Genomic DNA, 27188 nt, shown 5'->3' on the forward strand with positions numbered 1-27188 from the left:
AAAATTCAATATTTCCATTAGAAAAGCAAACTATGGGCCTGATTCAGAGCCGTTCGCTATTTGCGGTCGTTCGTTCAAAAACAAGGGGTGGCTATTCAAATGATCCGTTCGCAAATTGCAGTCTGTTCACACCTCTAAGTCTGAACGAGCGAGCAAAACATACGCTCGTTTATTTGTTAAAAACGCCCCCTGGCCGCTCGCACCATACGTCATGTCCGCTATACATCGACCAGCGTATGAACTGCTCGCTATTCTTGTGGTTGGTTTTTGCTACCACAATCTTGCGAGCAGTTCTGGCTATAAAATAACCCAGTGACGTGGTCAATGACGCTGCTGTATTAATTATGCACACCCATAAAACGCCCGTTTTGACCTTTAAGCACGCCTGCGTTCGGATCTCCACTCCCCATTTTCAAGCACCTTCCCCTGTTACCACCCACATACGCCTCATTCTGTCACTCAAAATAGCAGGCATTCGCTATATTGCGAGCACATGAATTTCGGCCGCACTGACTGGTTCGCGCATGCGTATAACGATTCGTACGTATGCGCAGATGTGCGAACATCGCTCGGAACGAGCGTACTGCCGCTAGCGAGTGGCTCTGAATGAGGGCCTATATTTTATGAATAACCTTATAAAGGGGAGACAGGAGAAAGTTCTTTCAAAACTGAGAAATTACAGTATTAGTTGCTAACAATATGTGACCCAAAATATAACATTTATTAGTAAAATCAGAGGGATAAACAGGGAGAAATGTCAGTGCAGTAAAAGGGGGTAAGTTAACATTTAAAACTTTAAAGACCAAGTCAAACACTGCACACTATAAGATACGAATGAAAGGGCAGCACCAAATCCATCGTTGTGGAAAATATCAGCTACTTCCAAGCAATTACGCAAGCAGAATTTGTATTGTGTGGGCAATATAGTATGCAATTTAACCGGGGTAAAGTAGAAGAATTTTATACAGTACTTTAGTTCTAAGGGGTTGTAACATTTGGATAATTGGTGATTAGTTAAATAAATAGATTATATGCTGGGATGTGAAAGTTAGTTAAAGATCAGATTCCCAGAGGAGATGAGATTTAGTTTTATCCTTCTAGCCTTCACTTAGGCAATGGGTGTACCAAAAGCAAATGTTCCTCCTAGGGTTACCCTGAGAAATTCCCAGAGGAATTCTGACATGGGTAAATGTATTGGGCACTTGCCTTAAACACAGTAGTTACCCAGTGTTGAATACGATAATACGAAAACGAGATGTAGTCAGGTTAAGGCCGTCCGGCACACTGAACGAAGGTAAGTCAGATGTCTTAGGTTGTAGCCGCGGGGAGGGTTAGGTTTAGGAACCTCCAAGGAAACATAGGGTTAGGCACCCCCCCCCCGGGAGGGTTGGGATTAGGCCAGGGAAAGGGGGGCAGGGTTAGGCACCACTAGGGACAGGAAATTGTTAGGCACCCACCCTAGTTTTAGGGTGCGTGAAAGGTGATTGAGGGTTAGGCACCAATGGGGGGAGGTTAGGGTTAGGCACTAGGGGGGGAAGTTAGGGATAGGCACCACTAAGGGAGGGTTAGAGTTAGGGAAAGGGGATGGTTAGGGTGCTTACCAGCCCCAGTTGAGATTTTGATCCATTAGTCATCCTATGTAACCAGTTCACTAAGGGGGAGATGATGTTGTGCCTGTATATAAGCAAATGGGAGCAACATAGTACTACCAAGAACACCGGAAACACGTGTAAGCCCACATAAAACCTAAGCCATGAGCTTCAAGTTGGGGATCAAGCGAGAGAGCACTGACATAGATAGGAGGGAAGGGTAACACATTTAGACATATCATACAGTATAATCCCAAGCAATCCTAGCCTTGGGAGCATCTGGGGTAAGGGGAATATATATATATATATATATATATACTTCAATAAATAAAAAAGTGGCTTATTTTGACAACTAATTAACAAACTATAACTAATTTACTTACAATCATTTAGAGCAAGTTATCCAAAATCGCATGTGAATGGTATTTTTATTAAATTTACTAGATTTTTTTAAAATTCTTTAAGTACTAGAAATGAAGGAATGTGGATGATCAGTTGATATTTTGCTCTAACACCCTTGATATTGTTTATCTACCAATTATTTAGATGACTCCAATCCTCAAATAACCTACTCCCAAAAGGTCATGTTTTGGGGATTTCTATCCTTTGAAGCAAGTGGGATAATTACTGACTCAGCAAGATAGATTTACTCAACTCACCTGTGCATGAATAGAGAATTCCACAAAACATGACCTATTGACAATACTTGAAGACTGTAGTTGAGAACCAATAATTTACACCAGAGGTTCCCAAACTCAGTCCTCAAGGCACCCTAACAGTCCAGGTTTTAGGGATATCCATGCTTGACCACAGGTGACTTACAGATGGGCCCAGCTAGTTTGTTGCTCCATGCGCTATTGTAACGCACCCTGCATCTCACACCACATGGTGCACCTTGAGTCACGCCTTTCAGTATTAATTGCAATGGAACGTACCGTGACGCTGGAAAAAGTCATAGCATGTAATACAACTTTTTGTCCACCAGGTGTCGCTTTTCCTAAACGACGCTGCGCATGCATCCGATATCCAATGCATTTTCTGTATAAATGCCCAATAATTGGCTGCCAAAACCTGTGATTCGGTACACTATAGCACAGCATTTTTGTCATGGAATCAGGAAGAAGAATGTGTAATAAAGTTTTAAATCATTACAGTACAGTATGTGTGTGAGTCCTGTACTTTTTAAAAAATATATGTTTTAATATTTTTGTCTCAGGGGCTCAGATAGGGGTCACATGCACGCACAGCTTTCAATGAGACGGAATTAATTAATATTTGGGTAACTGCTCGGGTACTGTGTTTACATGTTATAGTATAATATTTAGAAAGGAAGACACATTTTAATTAATTATTATTATTATTATTATTATTATTATTATTATTATCATTATCCATCTACTGAATCCTTGTGCACTCCACCCACCTGCTGCCATTACAGAGGGCGCAGTGAGGGAAGGATAATAATAATAATAATAATAATAATAATAATAATAATAATAATAATAATAATAAAAATGTGTCTTCCTTTCAAAATATTATACTAGTACATGTAAACACATAACCCCACCATTAGTGAATAATAATAATTAATAATAATAATTCATCCTATCTCATTGAAAGCTGTGTGTGCATCTCGTTAATATATCGGTTATGCCATCATAACAACACGGAAATTACACTACTGTACAGTACTGTATGTGTACTGATTTGCGTCCCATTCAACAAGCTTCTCCAATATTATTAAAAAGATTGGTTGCACCTCTTGCATTGCTGCATGGTTTGTCCAGGTGCACAGTATACTTGCTCTTTTTTGATTTACTCCCAACTCAGAATCAGGCCCATAGTTTATATTTAAGACATCTTTAGATAATTGTGTACCGTACCAATTACAACCATGAAATTAATCTTAAATGATGTTTAACATTGTAAAGAAGCGTTTAAGCTAATTGGCCATTATAGCAATAGAAGGCAGCAGCACAGATACTGGTAGGGCAAATACAATACTCAGACAGGGCCCCTGTGTTGTCTGTGCAGACCCCTGCCATTCAGTATGTGAGCTGCCTGCCTTCTATTGCTATAATAGCCAAATAGCTGCCGTCATCCCCCTTCATTGAGTACTGATTACAATTAAAATTATTCTGGAACATTAGCTTGAGGCATGGGGTCTCTATAAAAAAAGGATTCCCTGACTGGAGTTCTTCTTTAATTGTTCATACGCTAACAAGATACCAGCATGTGATATTGTGAATTTTCCTACACTAGCAGATGAAAAAAACCTGCATATGTACCAACATTTCACAACAAATTCAATAAGCACTTTCCAGTTGGACAGGAGAATTTGTATATGCAAAACTCTATGACTCCCATTTCAGTTTAATGATGGACATACTTTATCTAAAGGGGAGGGACTACCCCTAAATGATTGCATCATTTAACATTATTGGCCCAGAGTCACAGTAGCAAAGTGTTTCCCGATCTTTGATTTGATATGAGCATCACATATTGCCTCACATATAATAATCATATGCTGTCTTCTGTAGCTGGCCTGGGGTTATCCAAGCACTTTTAAAACATGCACAGTAAATGAACTTAAAAAATATATAAATAAAGAACTAATATAAAGATGAAATCCAGGCATCAACACCAGAAGAGCAGTGCTGGGAAAGTTGTCAGCATTAAAACCAGGGGCAAACATTTCCAGCATCATATGGAACTGTCTCTGAAAATCAGTGACAGTTGTCAATTATGTTGTTGGGATTCTTAGACAGCTTGCTGAAGTCTAATATTCAGTTCACAATTATCATGTTGTGCCTCATTTAGGAGGAGATGTTTCAAGCCTTCTAAAGAGGAGAAGTTGCCCATAACAACCAAGCAGCTTCTACAAGGGGCAGAACTATGGGAGACAATGGAGGCACCTGCCGCCGGGCTCCAAGACTGAAGGGGCACCTCCTCCATTGTCCACAATATATTCACCTCACTTAGGGCTATAACTATGTACCCAGAGTGTACCGTCACGGCCACCCGATACATGGCACCTCTTCCTGAGAAGCCACTATACACTAGCGGAGTGCTTTGTGTCAGACCATCAGCTGCCGCCTTCGTCTATCTATAACCTGTCCCTGCTCATTGGTGTTGCTGATCCTCAGTGTCAGTGTGACATTTCCGGCGCCCCCCTCATCCACAACTCTCTGTCTCACTCCTCCATGGCATGCCTATATTCTGTGTGCAACTGCGGATGTATCTGCTTGCGAAATGCTACATTAAAGTGTCAGCGGCTGTGACGGGGGGGGGGGCTGTGATTCACCAAATTATAACTTGCCTTCGGGCATCTGGGGTTGAACTTACACTACTGGCTTCTACACATAATTTAATAGACTGTACTAGATAAATGATGGCTACAAGCTGATTGGTTGCTATGGCACATTCTCTACTAGTCCTCTTAAGAAGGTTTGATACACCTAATCCTCAAATTTTTTTTGATACACCTAATCCTCAGATTTTTTTTGATACACCTAATCCTCAGATTTCGACTAAATCAAACTAATAGGTACAGCAAAAAGGGAACCCGTCCCTGGGATGTGTTAGAAATGAAGGGATCACATTAGCGTTCATTTTACTCCTTGGGACCTCGCAGCACTACTACGCATGCACTGACTGAGCATGTGTGGTGGCCAGTGCTTGGGAGGGGTCCTGGAGGAACCCTCTCTAGGTCAGCTTTGCAGAATGTAGCCCATAGGCTACAGCAGCTAACACCATCTTTGCATTCCAAAGCTTGGTAAATTTAACAGCTTTGCATCCCCCTCTAAGGGGCTACAGCTGCTGTTGGAAATAGAGGAAGCACAGCAGATGCGGCGGTCCCTCCTTCATACATTGGGGTGATAATTAATATTTGCAGACATCTCCCAAAAATGGGTGTTTTTTTCAGGAGATATGCAGCAAATATTGAATGATATATTGAATGATAAATAGGCCCCTAAATGCAGTTTAAAAATAAAACTGTGCTAGTGTACATTCAAAACCAGCCATTATTTTCTCAGTGTGCAAGAAAATGACATCTGTTCCCATTGCACTGCAAAAAGTGTTGGTCCAGGTGCAAATTGTCCATTTAGCTGGATTTATCCCAACCTCATAACCAGGCCATCAATGTTTACTTAGTATAGGTTGTTACAAAGTTGAAAAAGAGCTCAACATAATTCTGAGGAAATCTGCATGTACAGTGTAAATATTAAAGTGTGTCAGTCAACACGAGTACAAAGTCCTACTCTGTGTGCATCATGACTAACATCACACAGGATACATCAGCAGGATACATTTATTCATCTCTGTAACATAAATATATAAGCAATATATTGCAAGAAAAACACGTAAATCCATGCAATTGTTTTATTAAATAATTTTGGCAATCTACAGTACAGTAGTTGTTCATATCAAAACTATTTTTAATGATTATATATATATAGTTATATGTAAATATTCAAGTATTCAGTCATGAATGAAATCATATGTTGCATGCATGTAATCACATCTTTCTTTTACAGCAAAACAATTTACAAGTCCAGCGAAATCTTCCAACCGACTGCCTAGCGCCCACACACAGAGCCCCTACCATGCCAGCTCTTACAGCTATGGTCAATGTGGTGAAGACACCCACATAGCAGCAGCTGCTGCCATCCTCAACCTTTCCACCCGCTGCAGGGAAGCAGCAGCAGAGATCCTGTCCAACAAACCATTGGGTCTGTCTGCCAAGGTAGGAGAATCCAAGATCCTGGAGGTTGTAGTGGCTACTGAGCTGTGAATAAACTGCTTTTCACATTAGTGTTAAATGCCACAAAAACAAGCAATGCCCTGTACAGTATCTACAATAATATGACATCTTCCTAAGAAAAAAACATTGTACAATAAAGTTATACTATGAAGCTAGAAGCAAGTGCATATTTTTGCTTTTTCCAGAGATAATTGTAAGAGTAGTGAAGGGTAAGACATGCCCTGTTATCATCTCTGGAAATCAGTGGTAGGAAAAAACTGGGTCTATTTTTTTATGTGTAATGGAGCTGAATTTTTAGATAGCTATGATTTTCCAGAGGCATATGCATTTGGTAATTCCTTCTTGCTTACATTGTTCGGAGAGACTTCATGCAGAGTCTCTTTCATTTGAATGAGCATGGTATATGCTGGATTAGGCATGTAATAATCTATTTGCCCTGAACAGATACTGATAGTTGAGCCCTATCTTATTAAGACAGCGAGGTCTCCTGGTATGATTTGAGTTTTATTTCCAAAAACTTAGATTAATGAATTCAATTTAAATAGGTTAACAGCTGCGTTACCACATAATTGTTAACTCTTACTACCCTGATCCTTCCCCTCCTTGAAGCCTTGGGTGCTGCTTCATGCAGATGGTTCTCCCAGGGCTCTATGGTTAATTTCACAGCCCTGGGGGAAAATCGGGACTATGTGACTAAAGAATGGATCTGCGTTTGAGAGGACTAAAATATAATGATTTCAACATAGCATTCATAGGGGAAAATTCAGTTCCAAACCCTCTGTGGTTGTAATGTGTGGTTGCATACATCAGTCAGAATTACAGTAGGGCAAAATTGCTGATGTGCCGATGGTACAAGCGTTTTCCTGCCATACCAATGGCACTTTGTGTACTTTGGTGGGAATTAAATTGGTCCAAAAATCCTAGCTTTTACACTGGTTTCTCAAACCTACTAGCTCTTTTAAGGACACGCATACTTTTGTATGGATACCCTACACATGGATGCTTTCCTATGCCTGTTGTCTGTTCTAGTGATTTTAGTACTCACATGTGCACCAAAAATGCATACTCCAAAATGTATATGTATATAGCTTTTGATCATTATTGACTGTTTCTTTATGCCTAAAGTGGCAGATTAGGGGAGGCAAGCATTGGCTGAATACAATAAGGATATGTTTGCATGGGACAGTAGTTATAATAGCGATGTGCGGCATACCAGCTGAAGATATCCTGGCGCCGGAATGCCACTACCCGCCTACAAGAATGGCACCATTATACCGACAGGAGGTGACATCCTGACGCCGGATTTCTGACAGCCAGGATGCCAAACGTGAGTATAGTGGGGTTTGATAGGGGGGAAGGTTAGGTTTAGGCATCACAGGGGGGGTTAGGGTTAGCCTAGATAACGGGGAGGTTAGGGTTAGGCACCACTGGGGAGGGGGTTAGGTTTAGGCAGTAAAAGGGGAGGGTTAGGTTTAGGCACCAAGGGGAGAGGGTTAGGTTTAGGCACTAATGGGGAGGATTAGGGTTATGATAGGGTGGGGGGAGGGTTAGTGTTAGGATGTACAAACAGAGGGTTAGGGGGAGAAGGGGGGAGGGTAAGTATACTTACCTGACCCTTGTCGGGATCCTGAGCATCAGGATGCCGCAGTCGGTATATTGACAGCAGGCATCCCAACTGCCGTGATTTCATACCCATTCTGTTTGCATAAATGTGACTCAATTAGATGTGGACACATATGCAGGTACGCCTCTCAAGAGGTTGGGGATCTGGGGGCATATTTGCTAAAAGTAAATTTTAATCGATTTAAAATCGATCAACATTGATTTTCTCTATATGGGGCTAAATAACACATTTACAAATACTTAAAAAAAGTGTTAGTTAATGTGTGATTTAAACTCAGAAACACAACATTGATGTTGATCGATTTTCATTCATTTTAAATCGTTCCAAATCTATTAAAAATGACCTCCGATGCAAATATTTGAAGATGACTATCAGCAGTACTAGCTATGTCCTTCTGTTTAGATGATTGTGTCTAGATCCTCCCACCACTACCCTGCCTACTGTCAGTGCTTAATTCATTAGTGGCTGCTATATTACATAAAGTTGGGGCTTCTTCATTAATATTTCCATTTAAATGATGGAATGAAAGAAGATTTACATTTGCATTCTAAAGGGAAAAACAACCGTCTTAAAATATACATATAATATTTGGAAAAGAAGGCACTCCAAAAGGCCTTTAAAATGGGATGTAGTCAGGAAGCTTCCTGACTGTGAAATCCCAGCATGGGACTAATGATAGGCATCTAAATACTGATGCCTATCATCAGCCCCATGCCAAAATCCTGATGCCTGGCATACCGATCATAGGTAAGCCGGGCATCAGGAGTGCTTAGCCATGGGGTTGGGGAGGGCTAGGATTAGGGACTCTCAGGGGGATTTAGGGTTAGGCACCCCCAACGGGAGGGTTAGGTTTAGGGTGCGGGGAGGGGGGTTAGGTTATGGTACCCCTGGGGGAGGTTAGAGTTAGGCACTAGGGGGGTGTCACGATCCGGTGCAAGAGCTCCTCTGTGGAGGACGGTGAGCCGGGGGATTCGGGTGACTAGGGAAGTAACTGTAGCTAGGTCTCCTAGTTGTGGCCGGACCCAGGTTTGGCTAGACCTGCCCAGAGGCGTGGAGTCTAACTCACTTGGTGGTTTTCTCCAGTGACCCCTCCAATTGGGATTTGGTTTTCGCCGCACCAAGTGAGCAGGTCGTGGCCCTCTGGACAGGTACCTGGGGAAAGCAGAAGACTGGAACTATATTTAATGAAGTAAATGCTAGAACACTGTAGAGATCCTAATCACAGGCTTGCATGAGAATACTGGAAAATGAGAATCACTGAGAAATCCAGGTGCTGATTTGAACAGACAAACACAGAGCAGAGTGGACACAGGCATATACTGGGAATGCTTAGAGATGCAGGTGCTGATTTGCACAGAAAAACACAGGCATATACTGGGGATCGCTAGATTGGCAGGTGCTGATTTGCACAGCAAAACACAGGGAGATGTGGACACAGGCATTTACTGGGGATTGCTAGATGTCCAGCTGGGAGCTAATTAGTGATTAGCAGGAAACCTGATACTTCAGTAACATAGAGAAACTGCAATAGAACTAGCAGCACATTACAAGACACATAGGAATAGAAACAAAAAACAGGAGTACTGGGAGAGAACTAAGACTCAGACTGAAAATAGCATGGAACTAATGTAGGAATTCTTGAGAACTGTAAGTGGGCTGAAGCAACACTCTGAAGGAAAAACCACAGAGCAACACTGGTGAGAATCACAATTCACTGGAACAGCGAAGTTGAACAGCAGTTACCTGTTCCTGGAGTCAGACTTAAATACCCCTGGGTAGCTGATCATTGGATCAAAGGATCAGCTGAGTGACCACAGGACTACCATTGGGAGAGACTAGTCAGGTGATATGAACCAACATGGCTGCGCCCATGCCTGGCACCCCGGAAACCAGGACACACGCACGGAAGCCCTAGTGGACCCCAGGGAGAATACTCAGTCACAACTCACCTCCACTCCCAGCGTCTGGACACCTAAGCCCAAGGACGCCAGTACAGAGGTGAGTAGAGGCCGATCCCAGGCCACATCCTGACAGGGGGGAAGTTAGGATTAGGCATACCTAAGGGAGGGTTAGGGGGGAAAGGGGAGGGTTTGGGGTGTTACTTACCTTAGTCGGGATCTTCAGCTGCCGGCATTCCGGCGTCAGTATTTCATCCGCCGGGCTTAGGTCCGACGGTGATTTATACCAATTCCTTTAAAACATATCTTATGAAAAATAAATTTTGGCCTAGGACATTATATCATAGACAATGCGTGTCCCTGCTGAAAAATAGCACTGCTACTATCACTCAAACCACAATAAGAAAGATTTGCTAAATATGGCATATGTCTGATGCACATGCTACTAGTTTCTTGAGATGTGTCTGAACATGGAAATACATTTACACCAATGTTATTTCCTGTGCACATTAAATGCACAAATTCAGCTCTAAAAGAGCCCCATAGTGTTTAAAGTAAATGTCCTGTTTTTCCAACAGCAAAATGCAAGGCGCTTTGCTATACAATATGATATTTTTTATTTCAGTGTCAAAAACAATCAATATGTATTCATAGCATTGGAGTCTTAGAAAGGATGTGAGAAGATTACTTTGCAATAGCCCTTGAAGGACTGCTGGGTAAATAACAGAGGAGTGAAATCATTATGCTCATCCCTCCTGAGAAAATGAATCATTAAGTAGATTATTTGTTGCCATAGTGTATTGTGATTCAAGTGTAGTGATTAAGAAAAAAAATGAAAAACTGAAATTAGTCTATGGTGACTTTCTGCAAATGCCAAAACAAAGACATTTGTGTGGTCTTTATATCCCCAGTTACATAATTGTGTATCAAAATAAATTATTTCTAAAATAGATTAACATAGTAACAAAACTGGGGGTCCAGATGTAAGTAGAATGCAGAATTCATGTAGCCAGCAAACACAGTAAGGTTATAAGAAAGCATATTGCTTACTACTTTTTAGATAGGCTGTACAGATTGATGAATTACTAATGTTCTTAAACAACCTGTTATCTGAAGTAGGAGATGTGCAATCCATGGGGGATCCTTGGAAGCACCCTTCCCCATTCAGACGAGGTGTCATTGGGCATTGCGCCCCTCCTTCTTAACATATCAGTCAAGAGATGGGATGGCATCCTTGGATCCTCAAGATGGGAGTGGGTGCTTTGCTGTGACAATATAACTAAAAAACATTATGTCTCTCATTCAGTGTTTCAGAGCCCCCTAATCATTGGTGCCCTAAACTACTACCTAGGTTCAAAACACACAAATATGCCTAATGGTAGCAATGCCCTGTTAAAAAGAGAAAATATAAAAAGAAATAGGCACACTTCTCTAACAAAGTTGTTGTACAGTAGCTTCATCCAAAATGTGCTAAGCATATAACACAGGGTCTCATTCAGACCCGCTCGTCAGCGCAGGACGCTCGCAAGTGGGTCGATGGTACCCAAATGCGCATGTGCACGATGGAGGGAGCTCCGTCGTGCGCATGCGCGAGACCCGGATAGCGACAGCTGTGCTGTCGATGGTGATTGACAGCATGCCCCCTTTGGTGGGCGTGCCGGGGTGTGGCTGCCAGACGGAGGCGTTCCCATGGGAATGCCTACCATCTGGGGCCGGCCCCACTGACATCACTAGTGATGTCAGTGGGAGTGATTTTGGCTCTGATAGAGCCAAAATCACTCCAGGGCTTGCGGCAGCGAGACCCTACCGCAGGGTCTCGTCGCAGGCCCGATGGTCGCGATGGTCTTGACCATCGCGACCATCAACATGGACGCTCGCATAAGCTGTGGGTGGTAACCCACAGCTATGCAAACGTCCAAAAGGCCGCTCCAAATTTAAATAGGACGGCCCTGATTCAGAGCGAGCGCTCTGGTCAGAGCGTCCGGCTCTGAATCAGGGCCATAGTTTGATTACTACAGGAAACTGGAAGTAATATAAATATTCAAAAAAAATCTGAATTGAACCTCAATAATAATAAAGAAATAAAAGAATTGAAAATAAATAAATAAATAAATATATATATATATATACATATATACAGTGTCATACTAGGGCATGAAGGGCCCACTGAAGGGGCGTAACCATCTGCCAAAGTGAGTGTACCCAGTGAATAGAGAGGCGTGGCAATATTATGTGCAAATAGATGAACAGGGAGTTGGCTAGCGATAGACCTCCAAAACGCCAGAGAAAGAGTTGTCCTGATCAGTACCAGATTAAGGTCCACATGTGCCTGGACCTGAAACTTATTAGTGGCCTATTGTGTGCCACTACAGGGGGTATGACTAGTGATGTGGGAACGTGATCAGTGTGGTCAGCAAAGGGTGTGTGGTTTGTGCCATGGGGTGTGGCTAGTTCCATGGGAGGCATAGCTAGTGCCTACCTTCAACTACTTTAATGTTCCGACAGCAGTGACAGCCCTGTAGGTTTCTATGGGGGCTGTCAGATTTACCATTCCGGAGTTTGGTCTGGGCAGCTGACGCCATCTGAAGATGGTATTAGCTGCTGTAATCTATGGGCTACAATTTGCTAAATTTACAAGGAGAGGATTCCTTACCACACATGCGCAGTAGCATGACGGGGGTCTTGATATAGTAGTGAGGTGACTGCTAATGCAATCATGTAACTGCTAAGGCATTGCAGGTATGGGATCCTTTTTTTTTATACATTCACGCTGTAAATAATTTCTTATTACTGAAATAGCATTGATAAGAAATTTCAAATATTGGGTCTAAAACCTGATAGTTTGTACCTATATATTAACAAAGTGAAGCTATAATATTTGAATAAAGTAAAGCAATTTTTAATAAAATATTTATTGTCAATTTTAAAACATAACAATAATATAACAAATACAGCAGAATTGCGTATAAAGAATTCTGAATTGCCTGCTTGGAATCACAAAAAAAGTTTCAACGTGCAATAAATGGCAAAATAACCCAAAATTATACTTTGTGTTGACAGTTCTTATTACAATAATAATAACAAGGATGAGGAAATTGAAATTGAAATATTTGTATGTGCCAAGCAGGTCTAAAATATTTTCTTAGTTCCCATCTCTAATTAAACTTGAGACACTGGTTTTTCTATGCCGCCTGTGTCTGTCCTGTTCCTTCCGCCTCCTTTTGGGCTCTACTCACCCGAGTCCCAAGATGCAACAGGAGGCGGTCAATATGTCGATGACGGGGATTCTGGTGGTCAGAATTCCAGTGCCGGCATCCTCACCACTGGAATACCGAAGGTAAGTGCAGGGGTAGGGGGAGGGTTAGGCACTAGGAGGAGGGTTAGGCACTAAGGGGAAGGGTTATGTTTAGGGTGCGAGGAGGGGGAGAGTTCGTTTTAGGGTGCAGGGAGGGGAAGTGTTAGGTTTAAGCTCTAAGGGGAGAGGTTAGAATTAGGCACAGGGGACAGAGGATTAGGGAGAGGGGAAGGGTTAGGATACCTACCGATAGGTGTTGGTATCCTAATCCTGTCAGGATGCCTGATTCAGGATTCTGACCTCTGGGATCCCGTACTCATCCTGATAGTACTGTGCGGAATCAGTTATTGAAGATACACACAAGTAAGGAACTTCCAAAGATGGTGCCGGCTGCCGCTGGTTCTGTTCTCTGTGTTGCAGGGGTGATTTAAGAGAGCAGGGGGCAGGCTCTGATTAAACACCCTAATCCCTGGCGGTGCAGTAAACTTTGGTATTGTGCACAGATCTCCGGGAACATAGCACCCGTGCCGCGGTCCAAGGGACATTTTTACTGTGCATGCTCAAATCACTGGGAAAATGGCAGCAGTGGCCATTTTCCTGGTGATTTCTGCAGCCAGTGCCGGCTGACAGAGAAGTAAGTATATTTAATTGGGTGCAAGTAGTGCAGTGTGTGGGCACACCACACATTGCTCCCATTATAGAGACACCCCTGCTGTGTAGCACAAATTTATACTTTATGGGCAGTGGGCGGGTGACTGGTGTTGGTGGCCTTGGCTCTGAAATAGTGGGGCCCACTGAGTGAAGCCGAGTGTGTGATATATATAATATTTCACAGCCCCAGGGTAAGATCAGATTCTCAGAGCAGAAACAGACCTCTGACCTGTGGAGATGCATGTAGCTTCCCTGTCTCAATGCACATTCCTTTGCTCGGTGGGAGGCTTGGGGGGGTGGTTGGGAATTCCTTCACCTGGGAGTGGGCGGAGGTTCTGTAGGCAGGGATTCATTGGCCGGGGGCAGGGCTTAGGACATTTGGACTGCTGGGGGCTGAATGTAAAGGGGGCTCGGGTTCTTCACCTGCCAATTGTTAAATACACCTGATTGTAGCATATTCCCCCCTTCTCCGCCTGCCAAGCCCCGCTCCCTCGCTGATAGGGGCATGGCCACAAGGCAGTGGGGTCCACCGGGGTATTACCTGATTCCCCGGTACCCCAGTCCAAGCACTGTATATACAGTCAGGTGCATAAATATTGGGACATTGACAGAATTTTCATATTTTGGCCTCTATTCACCACCACAATGGCTTTGAAATGAAACAAACAAGATGTGCTTTAACTGCAGACACCTACAGATTTAATTTGAGGGTAATTACATCCAAATCAGGTGAACGGTGTGGGAATACAACGGTTTCTATACGTGCTTCCCACTTTTTAAGGGGCCAAAAGTAATGGGACAAACTAAACAATCCTAAATCTAACTTTCACTTTTTAATACTTTGTTGCAAATCCTTTTCAGGCATTTACAGCCTGAAGTCTGGAACTCATAGACATCACCAGATGCTGGGTTTCATCCCTGGTGATGCTCTGCCAGGCCTCTACTGGAAATGTCTTCAGTTCCTGCTTGTTCTTGGGGCATTTTCCCTTCAGTTTTGTCTTCATCAAGTGAAATGCATGCTCAGTCGGATTCAGGTCAGGGGATTGACTTGGCCATTGCATAACATTCCACTTTTTAGCCTTAAAAACTCTTTAGTTGCTTTTGCAGTATGCTTCGGGTCATTGTCCATCTGCACTGTGAAGCGCCGTCCAATGAGTTCTGAAGCATTTGACTGAATATGAGCATATAATATTGCCCAAAACACTTCAGAATTCATTCTGCTGCTTTTGTCAGCAGTCACATCATCAATAAATACAAGGGAACCAGTTCCATTGGCAGCCATACATGCCCACGCCATGACACTACCACCACCATGCTTCACTGATGAGGCGGCATGTTTTGGATCATGAGCAGTTCCTTTCCTTCTCCATACTCTTCTCTTCCCATCACTGTGGTACAAGTTGATCTTTGTCTCATCTGTCCATAGGATGTTGTTCCAGAATTGTAATGGCTCTTTTAGATGTTGTTTGGCAAACTCTAATCTGCTCTTTCTGATTTTGTGGCTCACCAATGGTTTACATCTTGTGGTGAACCCTCTATATTCACTCTTGTGAAGTCTTCTCTTGATTGTTGACTTTTACACATATACATCTACCTCCTGGAGAGTGTTCTTGATTTGGCCAACTGTTGTGAAGGGGTTTTCCTTCACCAGGGAAATAATTCTTCTGTCAACCACAATAGTTGTTTTCCATGGTCTTCCGGGTCTTTTGGTGTTGCTGAGCTCTCCGGTGCATTCTTTCTTTTTAAGAATGTTCCAAAGGGTTGATTTGGCCACACCTAATGTTTTTGCTATCTCTCTGATGGGATTGTTTTGATTTTTCAGCCTAATGATGGCTTGCTTCACTGATAGTGACAGCTCTTTGGATCTCATATTGAGAGTCGACAGCAACTGATTCCAAATGCAAATGTCACACCTAGAATCAACTCCAGACCTTTTACCTGCTTAATTGATAATGAAATAACGAGGGAATAGCCCACACCTGTCCATGAAATAGCTTTTGAGTTGATAGTCCCATTACTTTTGGCCCCTTAAAAAGTGGGAGGCACATATAGAAACCGTTGTAATTCCTACACCGTTCACCTGATTTGGATGTAATTACCCTCAAATTAAATCTGTAGGTGTCTGCAGTTAAAGCACATCTTGTTTGTTACATTTCAAATCCATTGTGGTGGTGAATAGAGGCCAAAATATGAAAATTCTGTCAATGTCCCAATATTTATGGACCTGACTGTATATATATATATATATATATATATAGCAGATGTATGGCGGATGGCACTCGGAGTCTCAGCAACAAAGAAACGAACCCAGAGGCGGTCTGTGTGGTCAACGTTTCAGGGGAATAAGCCCTTTTATCAAGACAGTAGTAAAAGGGCTTATTCCCCTGAAACGTTGACCACACAGACCGCCTCTGGGTTTGTTTCTTTGTTGCTGAGACTCCGAGTGCCATCCGCCATACATCTGCTATACATACTATTCGGATAGGCACCAGAGCAAGCTATGGATGATTAATCCTTCAGAGTGCCGGACACACGCTACCTATTTTATATATATATATATATATATATATATATATATATATTGATCTTCTGAATAAAATGAAATAAAAACACACGGGAAGTTTACTAATCAATAATAGCAACCAGCACTGATATAAGGGAATATTCTTTAGGTATAATTATTTCCAAGGGATCTCTATGCTAAATTGTCATATTATTCAGTTACTGTATTAGACTTTTACATTGTTTTCCAAGTTAATTACCAACTAAATAATTGTGATGTGGGAATCAGGCACAAATAAAATATTTAAAACTATTCAAATACCACTATATACATAATATACTGATTAATAAGGAGTCATGGAATATCTGAAACATTACAGATAATTGTATGCTGCAATCTTAAAACAATCTATGTGTAAATTGGCTGCATACATTTACAAAGAAGGATGGTCATGAAATTTCATTTTACATAGATTACTTGCAATGTCAAGTAGGTCTTTACTTAACTGAATTTATTGAATGTTCTCAATTTGTTAAATCCAAATAATCTGCATTAATCTCCCCTTCCCAAAGAACTGAGTTTCTCCTGCATTCCATTGGCCTTGAGCTGATTGGTTGACTTTGTTTGCAGATCCCTGAATATGTGATAAACCCTTTGCACTTTTTTCATGAGCAGTCACGCAATAACTTCTCAACAGACCTATCAATAGCATCACACAGCAGCCCAACATCAGATTAATGCAAAATAAATAGTAAAAATTGTAGAAAATTAGAGCGTAACTTGCACAAAAATAAATAAATAAATAAATATATATATATATTTATAGCCCTTTATTTTTTAAAAACTTGTTCTATGTATATGGAATTTTTCAACCGTGTTTTACAACTGACACTTTACAAGTACATCAAATAAGGGACAACACTTCAGGTTTTTGCTTTCAAGTAGCTAATGTATTAAAAGTACATCATGATTATAGTGAAATTTGCAATGTCCAATTACCAACAAAGGCCCTCATTCAGAGCCGTACGCTCTGAGCAGAGCGCACGCTCTGAATGAGGGCCGGGCTCCATGAAAATGGAGCGTCCTCCTGGACGCTCGTATAGCTGTGGGTCACCACCCACAGGCTATACGAGCGTGTATTGTGATTGCCGCGATGGTCGTGACCATCGCGACCATCGAAATTGCAAGCCGAAGCCTGCGGTTGAGGTTTTCAACCGCAAGCTCCGGAGTGATTTTGGCTCTATCAGAGCCAAAATCACTCCCACTGACATCACTAGTGATGTCAGTGGGCCGGCTTTTGACGGGAGGCGTTCCCATGGGAACGCCCCCGTCCGGGAGGCACGCCCCCGGCACGCCCACCAAAGGGGGCGTGCTGTCAATCAACATTGACAGCACGCCCCCTTTGATCGGACACAACGAGCGAAGGACTTTCCTTCGCTCGTCGCGTCTGGCGCATGCGCACGACGGAGCTCCCTCTGTCGTGCGCATGCTCAGTCCATAACATCGACCCACTTGCGAGCGGACAGCCACTCACGAGTGGGTCTGAATCAGGCCCAAAGTCTGTAAATAAACAGATTTTTTTTACACATTTGTGGATGTAATGCCTTGAAAACAGTGCTCATGACACACTGAAATGTTGGAAATTGCACTATAATCATGATGTACTTTTAATACATTATCTACTTGCATTCAAATATATATATATATATATATATATATATATACAGAGAGAGAGAGAGAGAGAGAGAGAGAGTCATACCCAAGATCACTTACTCCTCACTTGAAATCATACTACTGCCTGAACCTACAATACCCTAATTGGAAACCTTACCCCAAATATGAACCCCACCCTCCCCCTCTCACATATAAAATCATTGACCTTTCACCTTCAAGTGCTGTAGCAGACCTCAGTTTAATCGGGCACCCAGTCAAATTAATTACTCACTTTTCTGTGGCTGTTTGTCTTCAAAGAGTCCCTCGTCGTCTCTCCTAAAGACTAATGTACTCTGATTTGTGGATATTTGCAGTGATCCACCAATCAGTGTGTGGAGACATCCCATTACTGTGATTGGAGGATGACCAGATCTATCCACCAATCAGCAATGTTTTGCAAAACTGAAGAATGAAGTACAGTACCTGACAGGTGTATTTATATATACCATAATTAATACCCCACGGCACAAGCTATGTACCAGTCAGACAGGGAGTTACTGTCTGGCCCAACTGCCTGTCAATAAAAAAAGATTTGGGTCAGTCAGCGAGGACTTCTCAGAAACCCCCCTGTGTGCACCACTGACAGCAACCATCCAGACATTAACTATCATTTTCTAGAATATAGTAGATAATGATAGCTAAAGTCTTATTGGTTGCTATAGAGCCCTTCACTTTTCCTTTAGAGGCTTTGGTTGAAATATGGTTTAATCAATTTATTTAAACATATACTGTAGGAAGCACTGATATCTGGATTCATGGACAACTAGATCAGTGGCAGATGAGGTAATGCATATAAATCTGGGCCTGCACACAAAGGAGAGAGAAAACAGTGCTGTGTTTGTAAAGGGGTAATGCATAAAAAATATGGGCCTGTATACAAAGGGAGAGAAAGAACAGTGCTGTTTGTACAGGGGTAATACATATATATCTGGCCTGCATACAAAAGAAGAGAGAGAGAGAACAGTGTTGTTTTACAGGGCTATGTTGCTTGAGGTCATGTGTGTTGTATCGGGCAGGGGTCATAGATATATCAATGGACTGACGGTTGACAGAGGAGGGGGAAATGTTTGAGACAAGCTAGGGAGGGATTTTTTTTTACTCATAAAACCTACTTTAATAGTTGTTTTACAAATAAATGAATGTTAACTGGCTAATTTAAAAAAAAAACTCAGAAATTGTCAAGTTTTTAAATGTAATTAAGTGTAGAACATATTATTTAAAATATACTGAAATAGTTTATTGAAAAAAATATATGGCTATGGGGCCCCATTCAAAAATTTGTTTCACTAAATCTCCCAGCAGCAATCTATTCCTAATGGCATTGCCCCCCTAGTGGTGATTGATCCCCAGTGGCTCAACCAAGACTGTCTTTAGGCCCCACTGTATTAGTATGCCCCCTTGTGTGTCACTGTATCTGTGTATAATACACCCCCCCAATGGGTGAATAAAACACTATGTGGGCAACAGCCACCTCCCTCTTCCCTTAGTGGCAAGAGTACCCCCAATAGTTCCCCAATGGTAGCACTTGTCACACACCCATCGCCACCATTATTCAGCAGTGATGTCAGTGTATACAGACTACATCACTGTGGGGAGATGGAGCAGGAAGATGAGGTCAGTTCTACAGATCTACAGAACACATTTCCTTATTCATAGCTGGTGGATGGAGGCATACTGCATGGTCACATTGGATGCGACCATCTCAGCGAAATCCCAGCTGGCTGCAGTCACATCACATAGACTGTGTCAGGTAAGAGGTTAAAACTTACTCTAACAGCTGGATTAATGTACAATTGGAATTTAGCATTGAAGCATAACCTTTTGAGAGTTCATAGAATAGTAAATAATAATTTGTACATAGATTTCGACTCACTAAATTACATTTAAAAACTGAGGTTTATTATTATTTATTCATTGATATTTATTTGAGTAGTGCCAGCGTATTAAACAGCGCTTTAAAGTATAAAGAATAAAACAGTAATACAATTATAATAGGTTTTAACATACAAACAAGGGGTGTGTGAGAGGGTCCTGTTTGCAAGTTTATATTCCATAGGATAATAAGAGTTTAACAAGTGAGATTAAGTGACAAATATTTTATATTGGACCAGACTGCAGGGATAAAAGTGTTTAGTGGGTTATATGATACAAACAGCATACTGGTCTGAGGTCAGAGGGTTTGTTTGAGTATAGAAAAAGGGAATCAGTATGATTTACCGCTGGCGGTTCTAATCCCGACAGTGGAAACTGGCAGGGGTGAAGATCCTGATCATTCATTCTGGTAAGTATAGCTATCCTAATTCCCTACCCAAACCACCCTAACTCTCCCTTAGGGGTGCCTAACCCTAACCTCCTTCCCAAGTGCCTAAATTTAACCCCCCCTTCCCTGCAGCCTAATCCTAAGTCTCCCGGGGGGGTGCCTAACCCTAACCTCCCCCCAGGGATGCTTTACCCTAATGCCCCCTTCTCCTAGCCTAACCCTTTCCCTCCCAGGGGGGTGCTTACCCTAATTCCCCCCCGGGAGCCCCTAACCTAACCCTTCCCTCCCACTGCTGTCCGTGCCCAGCACCCGGCTTACCTTCGATTGGGATTCCGGGTGCCAGGCTTCTGGCGTAAGTCTAATGACAGGCGTCAGGATTTTGATGCCTGTCATTACTACCTTGTCGGGATTAGACAGTCGGGAAGCTGGCAGTTGGGATTTCGTCCGTCGGCTTCCCAACTGCTTCCCAGAAAAAGTACACATGTAAGTTTTGAGTGATTTGCATAGAGAGTATGTAATTGGGTAGAAGAGCTTAAGAGCATAAAGGGTATATTTACTAAATGTCGATTTTAATCGATTTAAAATTTATGAAAATCAATCAACATGTTGATGTTGTGTTTCTGGGGCTACTATATATCACTCATTTACTAACAGACAATTTTTGATCTGGTTTTTAAGTACAGTATTACAAGATGTGATTTAGCCCCAGAAACACAACATTGATGTTTATCGATTTTCATCGATTTGTAAGTCGATCAAAATCAATTAAAATAAACCTTAGTAAATATACCCCCTAAACTGTGTAGTTCAGGAATTTGATAAGTCTTCCTGAATACTGTAGGTTAGTTTTGAGAGAATGTTTGAAGGTTTGGAGGCTAGAAGAAAGTATTATTGTGATGGACTGATGGGGAAAAGCAGCAGTAGAAGTATTTTATATTCAATTTGGCGTAATAAAAGCATAATAGAGGTAGCCAATGTTGTTGGGAATATAGAAGAGTAATGTATACACCAGTGGAATTGTATTTGACCCAGTCACATGTCCAGTGGCTTAACCAGTAGTGTAGTTTATTGATATAGTAAGTGAAGGTACAGCTGTATTCAATGTTACACTGGTTGATGTACTTGTATGCAGTGAAGCATGTAGCGGAGCAGGGTTGGGACAGGTCACCAGCCGGTGACTGTCGTCTGGATGCAGGTAGTGGTGTAGTGTGCTGCTGTGGTTAAAAGCAGCAGGTCTCTTGGAGCTAAGGGGGAGACGTCCATTTCCCACTATGTCAGTCTACACACACCCTGTCAAGATGGAGTTGTGCATGTGAACTCATAACTCTGGTTGCCATCTTGGAAAGGGAATGGAGCATCATTCAATAGTCAATGAAGTAGATAATGAGTGCATGAAATAAAGGTTTTGCATTGTAAATCTATTCTGGAAAAACTTATTAGATATATGTAACAAGATTTGGATACAGATTGAGTCTGGAGAGCAAAGGACAGTTATGAGTGAAGGAAAACACTTACGCAGCAAGTTTGAATGGTAGAGTTTCTGGTCATGTTGTTGTAAATAGGGATTTTAAGAAGATAACTTTTGATAACTGGTGGAAAAATTAATAACTATTTTTGAAAGATGGAATTTCAGGTTGTGAAAGGATATCCAAAATGATCAGAAAGACATTCAATAAAATGGCCGATACAGATTGTAAGAAATCTGGGGGAAATAAGTAAATTTCAATAGAGATGACACTGAAATTTAAGGTAACTTCTTTGTTTTTAAAGAGAATGAGCCTTGCAATACTCTAACTAATAATGCAAGTGGAGATGAGGTCATTCCAGTGAAATGAACACTGAAATAGCAATTTGATAAGTATGATGACATCTAGGATAGAACAGTGTCCTAAAAAAAGGAAAGTAGCATTTGAACGAGAAGATAGTGGTCATCATTGCAAAATGCATGTGAGAGATTCTTAAGAATTAGAAGTGAGTAGTATTCATATTTAGCAGTGATCAAATCATTGACATCCTTAGTCACTGCAGTCTCTGTGGAGCGTTCGTGACAAAATGTTGACTGTTGTGGGTCCAGTAGGTGTGTGAGAAAAAAAAGTGTGTGAGGCCAGTGTAGGAAAGCCTATTATGAAGCTTGTAGGGGCAAGTGAGCTAAGATGAAGTACAAAATGTAGTTTGCTGGAGTTATCTAAAATTTGACCAAAAACAGTTACCCATAGAAGTCCTGTGTTAATCAAATAATGCTCTTCTAGGGATTCAATATGTTGTTATATGTGTAAAGTCCAAAAACATAGTGATAATTGGTTGCTCACAAAAAATAAACAATGATGAGAAGGTAAATCATCTGTTTTTTTGTGCAGTGACCTGGCTGATGAAGTTGTGCTGTAGGTGAATTTTCAGAGGATGTAGAATGCAAGAAAATGTACAGTACATCCTAATTTAATTACTAAATTATCAAAGGGTTTTCTTCTCTACTCACATGCTTGGTTGTGGAAAAAGTGTGATTCTTTACTTTGTCAAATCAAAATTTCTAATTATTTTTGTTTTGACTTATTTGTTTATAGATAATAATTACATTTGGTAACAAAATAGGTTAAGTAGTTGTATGTTATAGACATTATTTAGGGTAAAACAGAAAGAATAAATAGAAGTAACATGATTTCTTGGGTTTTTTCATATTATGGTTATTATGCAATAATATAAGCTCTATACATTATCCCAAAATGATAATTAGCTATGTTCAGAAGTATAGAAATGTATCGCTCTATTACAGAGGGAAAATGGAACTAACATTTATGAAAAGATGATTGGTCTGGGGTTTGGGGTATTAAGCAAAGAGAACCAACCCATAATTAAAAGAGATAACACAACTGATCCAGTAACCAACGAAAACAGTCTCATCAAGAATTTTCAAGGTTTCCTTATACTTCAACCAGGGCCATTCTGCCATGAGAAAATACATTATTTCTAAAATAGATTAACATAACGTAGCAAACCTTGGGGTACAGATGTAAATGGAGTGTAGAATTCAAGTAGCCAGCAAACACAGTAAGGTTATAAGAAAGGATATTGCTTACTATTTTTTAGACATGCTGTACAGACTGATGATTTGCTAACTTTCTTAAACAACCTATATTATCTTAACATCTACAATAAGCAGGTGTGGTGCAAGCCATGGGGGAATACTAGGCAGCACCCTTCCCCAATACAGAGGAGGCGCCTCTACCATTGGGCATTACAACCCTACCCTCCTGTTTCTTATCATGGCAGTCAAGAGATGGGGTGGCATCCTTGGCTTCTCAAGATGGGAGTGTCACACTTTGCTGTGACATCAGAGTTAAGCCCCAGACTGCTAGCATAACACTGACATGGAGGCATAGCAGTCGGCAGCTTCACATGTCAGTGGCTGGTGTTCCATGTGGGGGCATTAAAAACACTGGCCGGTGTAACATTAGATCACTCATTCAGTGTTTCAGAGCCCCATAACCCTTGGGGGCCTAAACTACTACCTAGATTCAAAACAAACAAATATGCCTAATGGTAGCACTGCCCTGTTAAAAAGAGAAAACATAAAAAGCAATAGGCACATTTGTCTATCAAAGTTGGTGTGCAGTAGCTTCATCCAAAATATTCTCAGCATATAACACAGATTGCTAACAACAGAAAACTGGAAGTAATATAAATATTCTAAATTGTGTGTCAAACCTCAGGTATAAAAAAACTCAAATATTGATCTTCTGACTAAAATTAAATCATAACACATGGGAAGTTCACTAATAGCAACCAGCACTGATATAAGGGAATATACTTTAGGAGTAATTATTTCCAAGGGATCTCTATACTTAATTGTAATTTTATTTAGTTATCAGAATTTTTACTTTGTTTGCCACGTTAATTACCAATCAAATTATTTTGACGTTGGAATCTGGTACAAATAAAATATTTAAATCTATTCAAACACCACTATATGCATAATATACTGATTGATAAAGAGTCATGTAGGTTTGAAAACATCACCATCCTACTAGTGACAGGGAAAAGACAATGGCCCTCATTCAGAGGTGCTCGCAAGAAGCGAGCGCTCGTTCTGAATGAGGGCGGCCGCTTCTATTTTTAAGTGCAGCCTCCTGGTCGCTAGCTAAGCTGTGGGTTACCACCCACAGCTTAGAGACCGACCAGGGTGATGGTCGCAATGGTCAAGACCATCGTGACCATCGGGACTTGCGACGAGACCCTAAGGTTGGGTCTCGGCAGCCGCAAGCCCCAGGGAGCTTCCTGCTCTGATCGAGTAGGAAGCTCCCCACTGACAGCACTGCTGATGTCAGTGCGGCCACCCACAAACCGGTAGGCGTTCCTTAAGGAACGCCTCCATTTCTGAAACCACCCCCCCCGCCCCGCCTACAAAATGGGCTGAGCTGTCGATCAACATCGACAGCCGGCCCTTTTTTAGTGAGCTGTGGAGCGAGAGAGTTTCTCTCTCGCTCTGGGGCTTGCACACGCACAGTGCGGCCGCTGTGCGTGCACAGGGCCTTAACATCGACCCGGTTGCGAGCACTCAGCGCTTGCGACCGGGTCTGAATGAGACCCAATGTTCTCACTTCACTGATTGCAGGTACAGTTGGCGCTCCTTCCTGCAATCACATCAGCTGTTTATCATCTAACTTTTGTAGCAGATTTTATGTAAACTAAAATAAAGGTAGACTTATATTATAACAGATATAAAACCATATTTTTTCCTTAATGATAATATAGACTGATCAAAACATAAAAACAAGAAAAATCTTTTATTTCAGAATGCAAAATTAAATTCTGTATGTAAACAAAAAAGAAAACCCATAGCATTTAGAAATCTAAATTAGGTTTACAGTCCAAGACTCAGATGCAAAATGTTGCTGATTGCAAAACAAATCCATAATATCAACAATAGTAAATCTGCTCAATATGGATGAAACACAGCATGAAGACATTTTGTACTTATTTTATGTTGTTAAGTACTCAGTGTGCTCCCTGATTTAAACAAATCTGTAATGTAAAGGAATATTGCTCAATTGATACCTTAAAAGTATTTTTTTTCAATTGGATAGTTTTTACAGTTTTGAAGCATAAAGGATTTCTGTCCAGTTTCATGGCTATTTATCCAAACCATCTGTTGTGGAGGCCTGGAGTTTTAGGTGTGATTTATTGTTATTATAAAATCTACTTTTTGTAGAGACAACACAATTATTTACTTAAAGTCACATGTTATTCTTACTCAATATCATGTGCATAGTACCAAATCATTATTACTTTTAATATTTCAATTACTACAAAATAAAATATTTAAAAAAAAACTATTTTTTTAACTGTAATGTAACCTTAAAATGGAAATTCTCAAAGTGAAAGTATTTTAATACCAGATTTAACTTGGACTAGCTTTTCCAAATCAGGTAAATAATAAATATAATATTCTTTAAACTCTATATTCCTAATTACAGTAACTACAATGGTTGTTTATTATCTACTTGAAAGATAACATATTTTCTACAACTGCAAAACACAAATAAATAGTAATAATAATATAAATAGTAATATTGTGTATTATTTTCCTTATACTGTGTTCTAGAAATGATTTGAGATTCCTCTTTTTAATAAACTTGTGAGTTTTTACTGAAAACTATATAACCATTAATTCCTGTGTTGCAACCATTTCTAAATTACATGCTTTCACATGCATCTGTCACAATACAACTCAATGACACATTTCATACTTCAGGGCATTTGGTACAGATATAGTTAATATCTTTCATTTCTGTAACTAAGAGTTATTAATACTAATGTGAAATGCATTTTATATTATACAGATGGCACAAGATGTTTTTACTAAGTTATTATCTAGGATAAGCTGCACTGTTAAATTTAGGACTTAAAACTATCACATCAGATTAAACTATTGTAGTGAAATGGAAATATAAATACAATCAAAGCACCTTAATATAAATATGTTAAAATATTTTATTAATTACAGCAAATAACCCACAATATTTCTATTTAGTTTATGGATATTAATTCCACTGTATAAAATAGTCCTTACTATGCTTACATTTTTGTGCTATATTGTGGTGCATGTAGGAATGTATGTTTATTAAGTATACTGTTTTTTTTTTACATTTTACTATTTTATGGCATGTTTATTTTACTCTTCATTTAAAAGTGAATAAATGAATTATAGTAAGAATGCTTTCAGATAACACCAAGCAGAAATCAGTTTAGCAGGAGCGTACCTAACTGTTGTGCAGCAAGAGGTAGTAATTGAGTTGCTTAGTATAATATTTATCTTTTAGTATAATGAGCAATAAAAATATTTACTACTACTTATTATTATTATTATTATTATTATTATTATTTATACCAACACAACGGAGACAAGTTATGTAACAAACAGCAAAATACACTTTTTATGTGACCTGAAAACTAGATACCTTATGAGGCCGGCTCACATTGAAATTTAGGTATTCACCAACAAAGAGCTCTAAGCATCCTGGACACACTTGTGGAGGACTAAAAATTATAGACCCTGGCCATATGACTGGATCACAAAAGAGAGCTAGCTACACACAATCACCAACAAATCTATGTAAGCTAATTATGTTACAATGCATAGTCATTGTTAAACTTAGTTTTCCATTTTCTTACACCAAATAGAACTGCGTCTTGATATTTTGGACAGGTTTACCTATTTATCTTCAATCATCTGTTTGATTTAATTTTTTTAAGAAACACAGCAATGCAGTACTTGTGATAAATGGTATAAGTTGAGGATGAGTTGGTTCAAATCATTTATAAAATAAATTGTACACTTTTAATTATTAATTTGATCTATTAAGCATATTGTGCTCATTACCATTCCATACATA

General features: G+C 40.5%; 1 protein-coding gene across 3 annotated transcripts in view; it reads left to right on the forward strand.

Annotated features, from left to right (window-relative positions):
• ST18 (ST18 C2H2C-type zinc finger transcription factor) overlaps positions 1 to 27188 on the forward strand; it is a 152225-nt gene that overhangs the window by 26006 nt on the left and 99031 nt on the right. For all 3 annotated transcript variants that reach the window (XM_088469758.1, XM_088469759.1, XM_088469760.1), the window contains exon 7: positions 6128 to 6336. In XM_088469758.1, the coding sequence (XP_088325884.1) occupies positions 6128 to 6336 (209 nt within the window). The remainder of the gene's footprint in view (positions 1 to 6127; positions 6337 to 27188) is intronic.

Source organism: Taudactylus pleione, unplaced genomic scaffold (assembly GCF_031769625.1).
Source record: "Taudactylus pleione unplaced genomic scaffold, aTauple2 ptg000093l, whole genome shotgun sequence".
Taxonomy (NCBI): domain Eukaryota; kingdom Metazoa; phylum Chordata; class Amphibia; order Anura; family Myobatrachidae; genus Taudactylus; species Taudactylus pleione.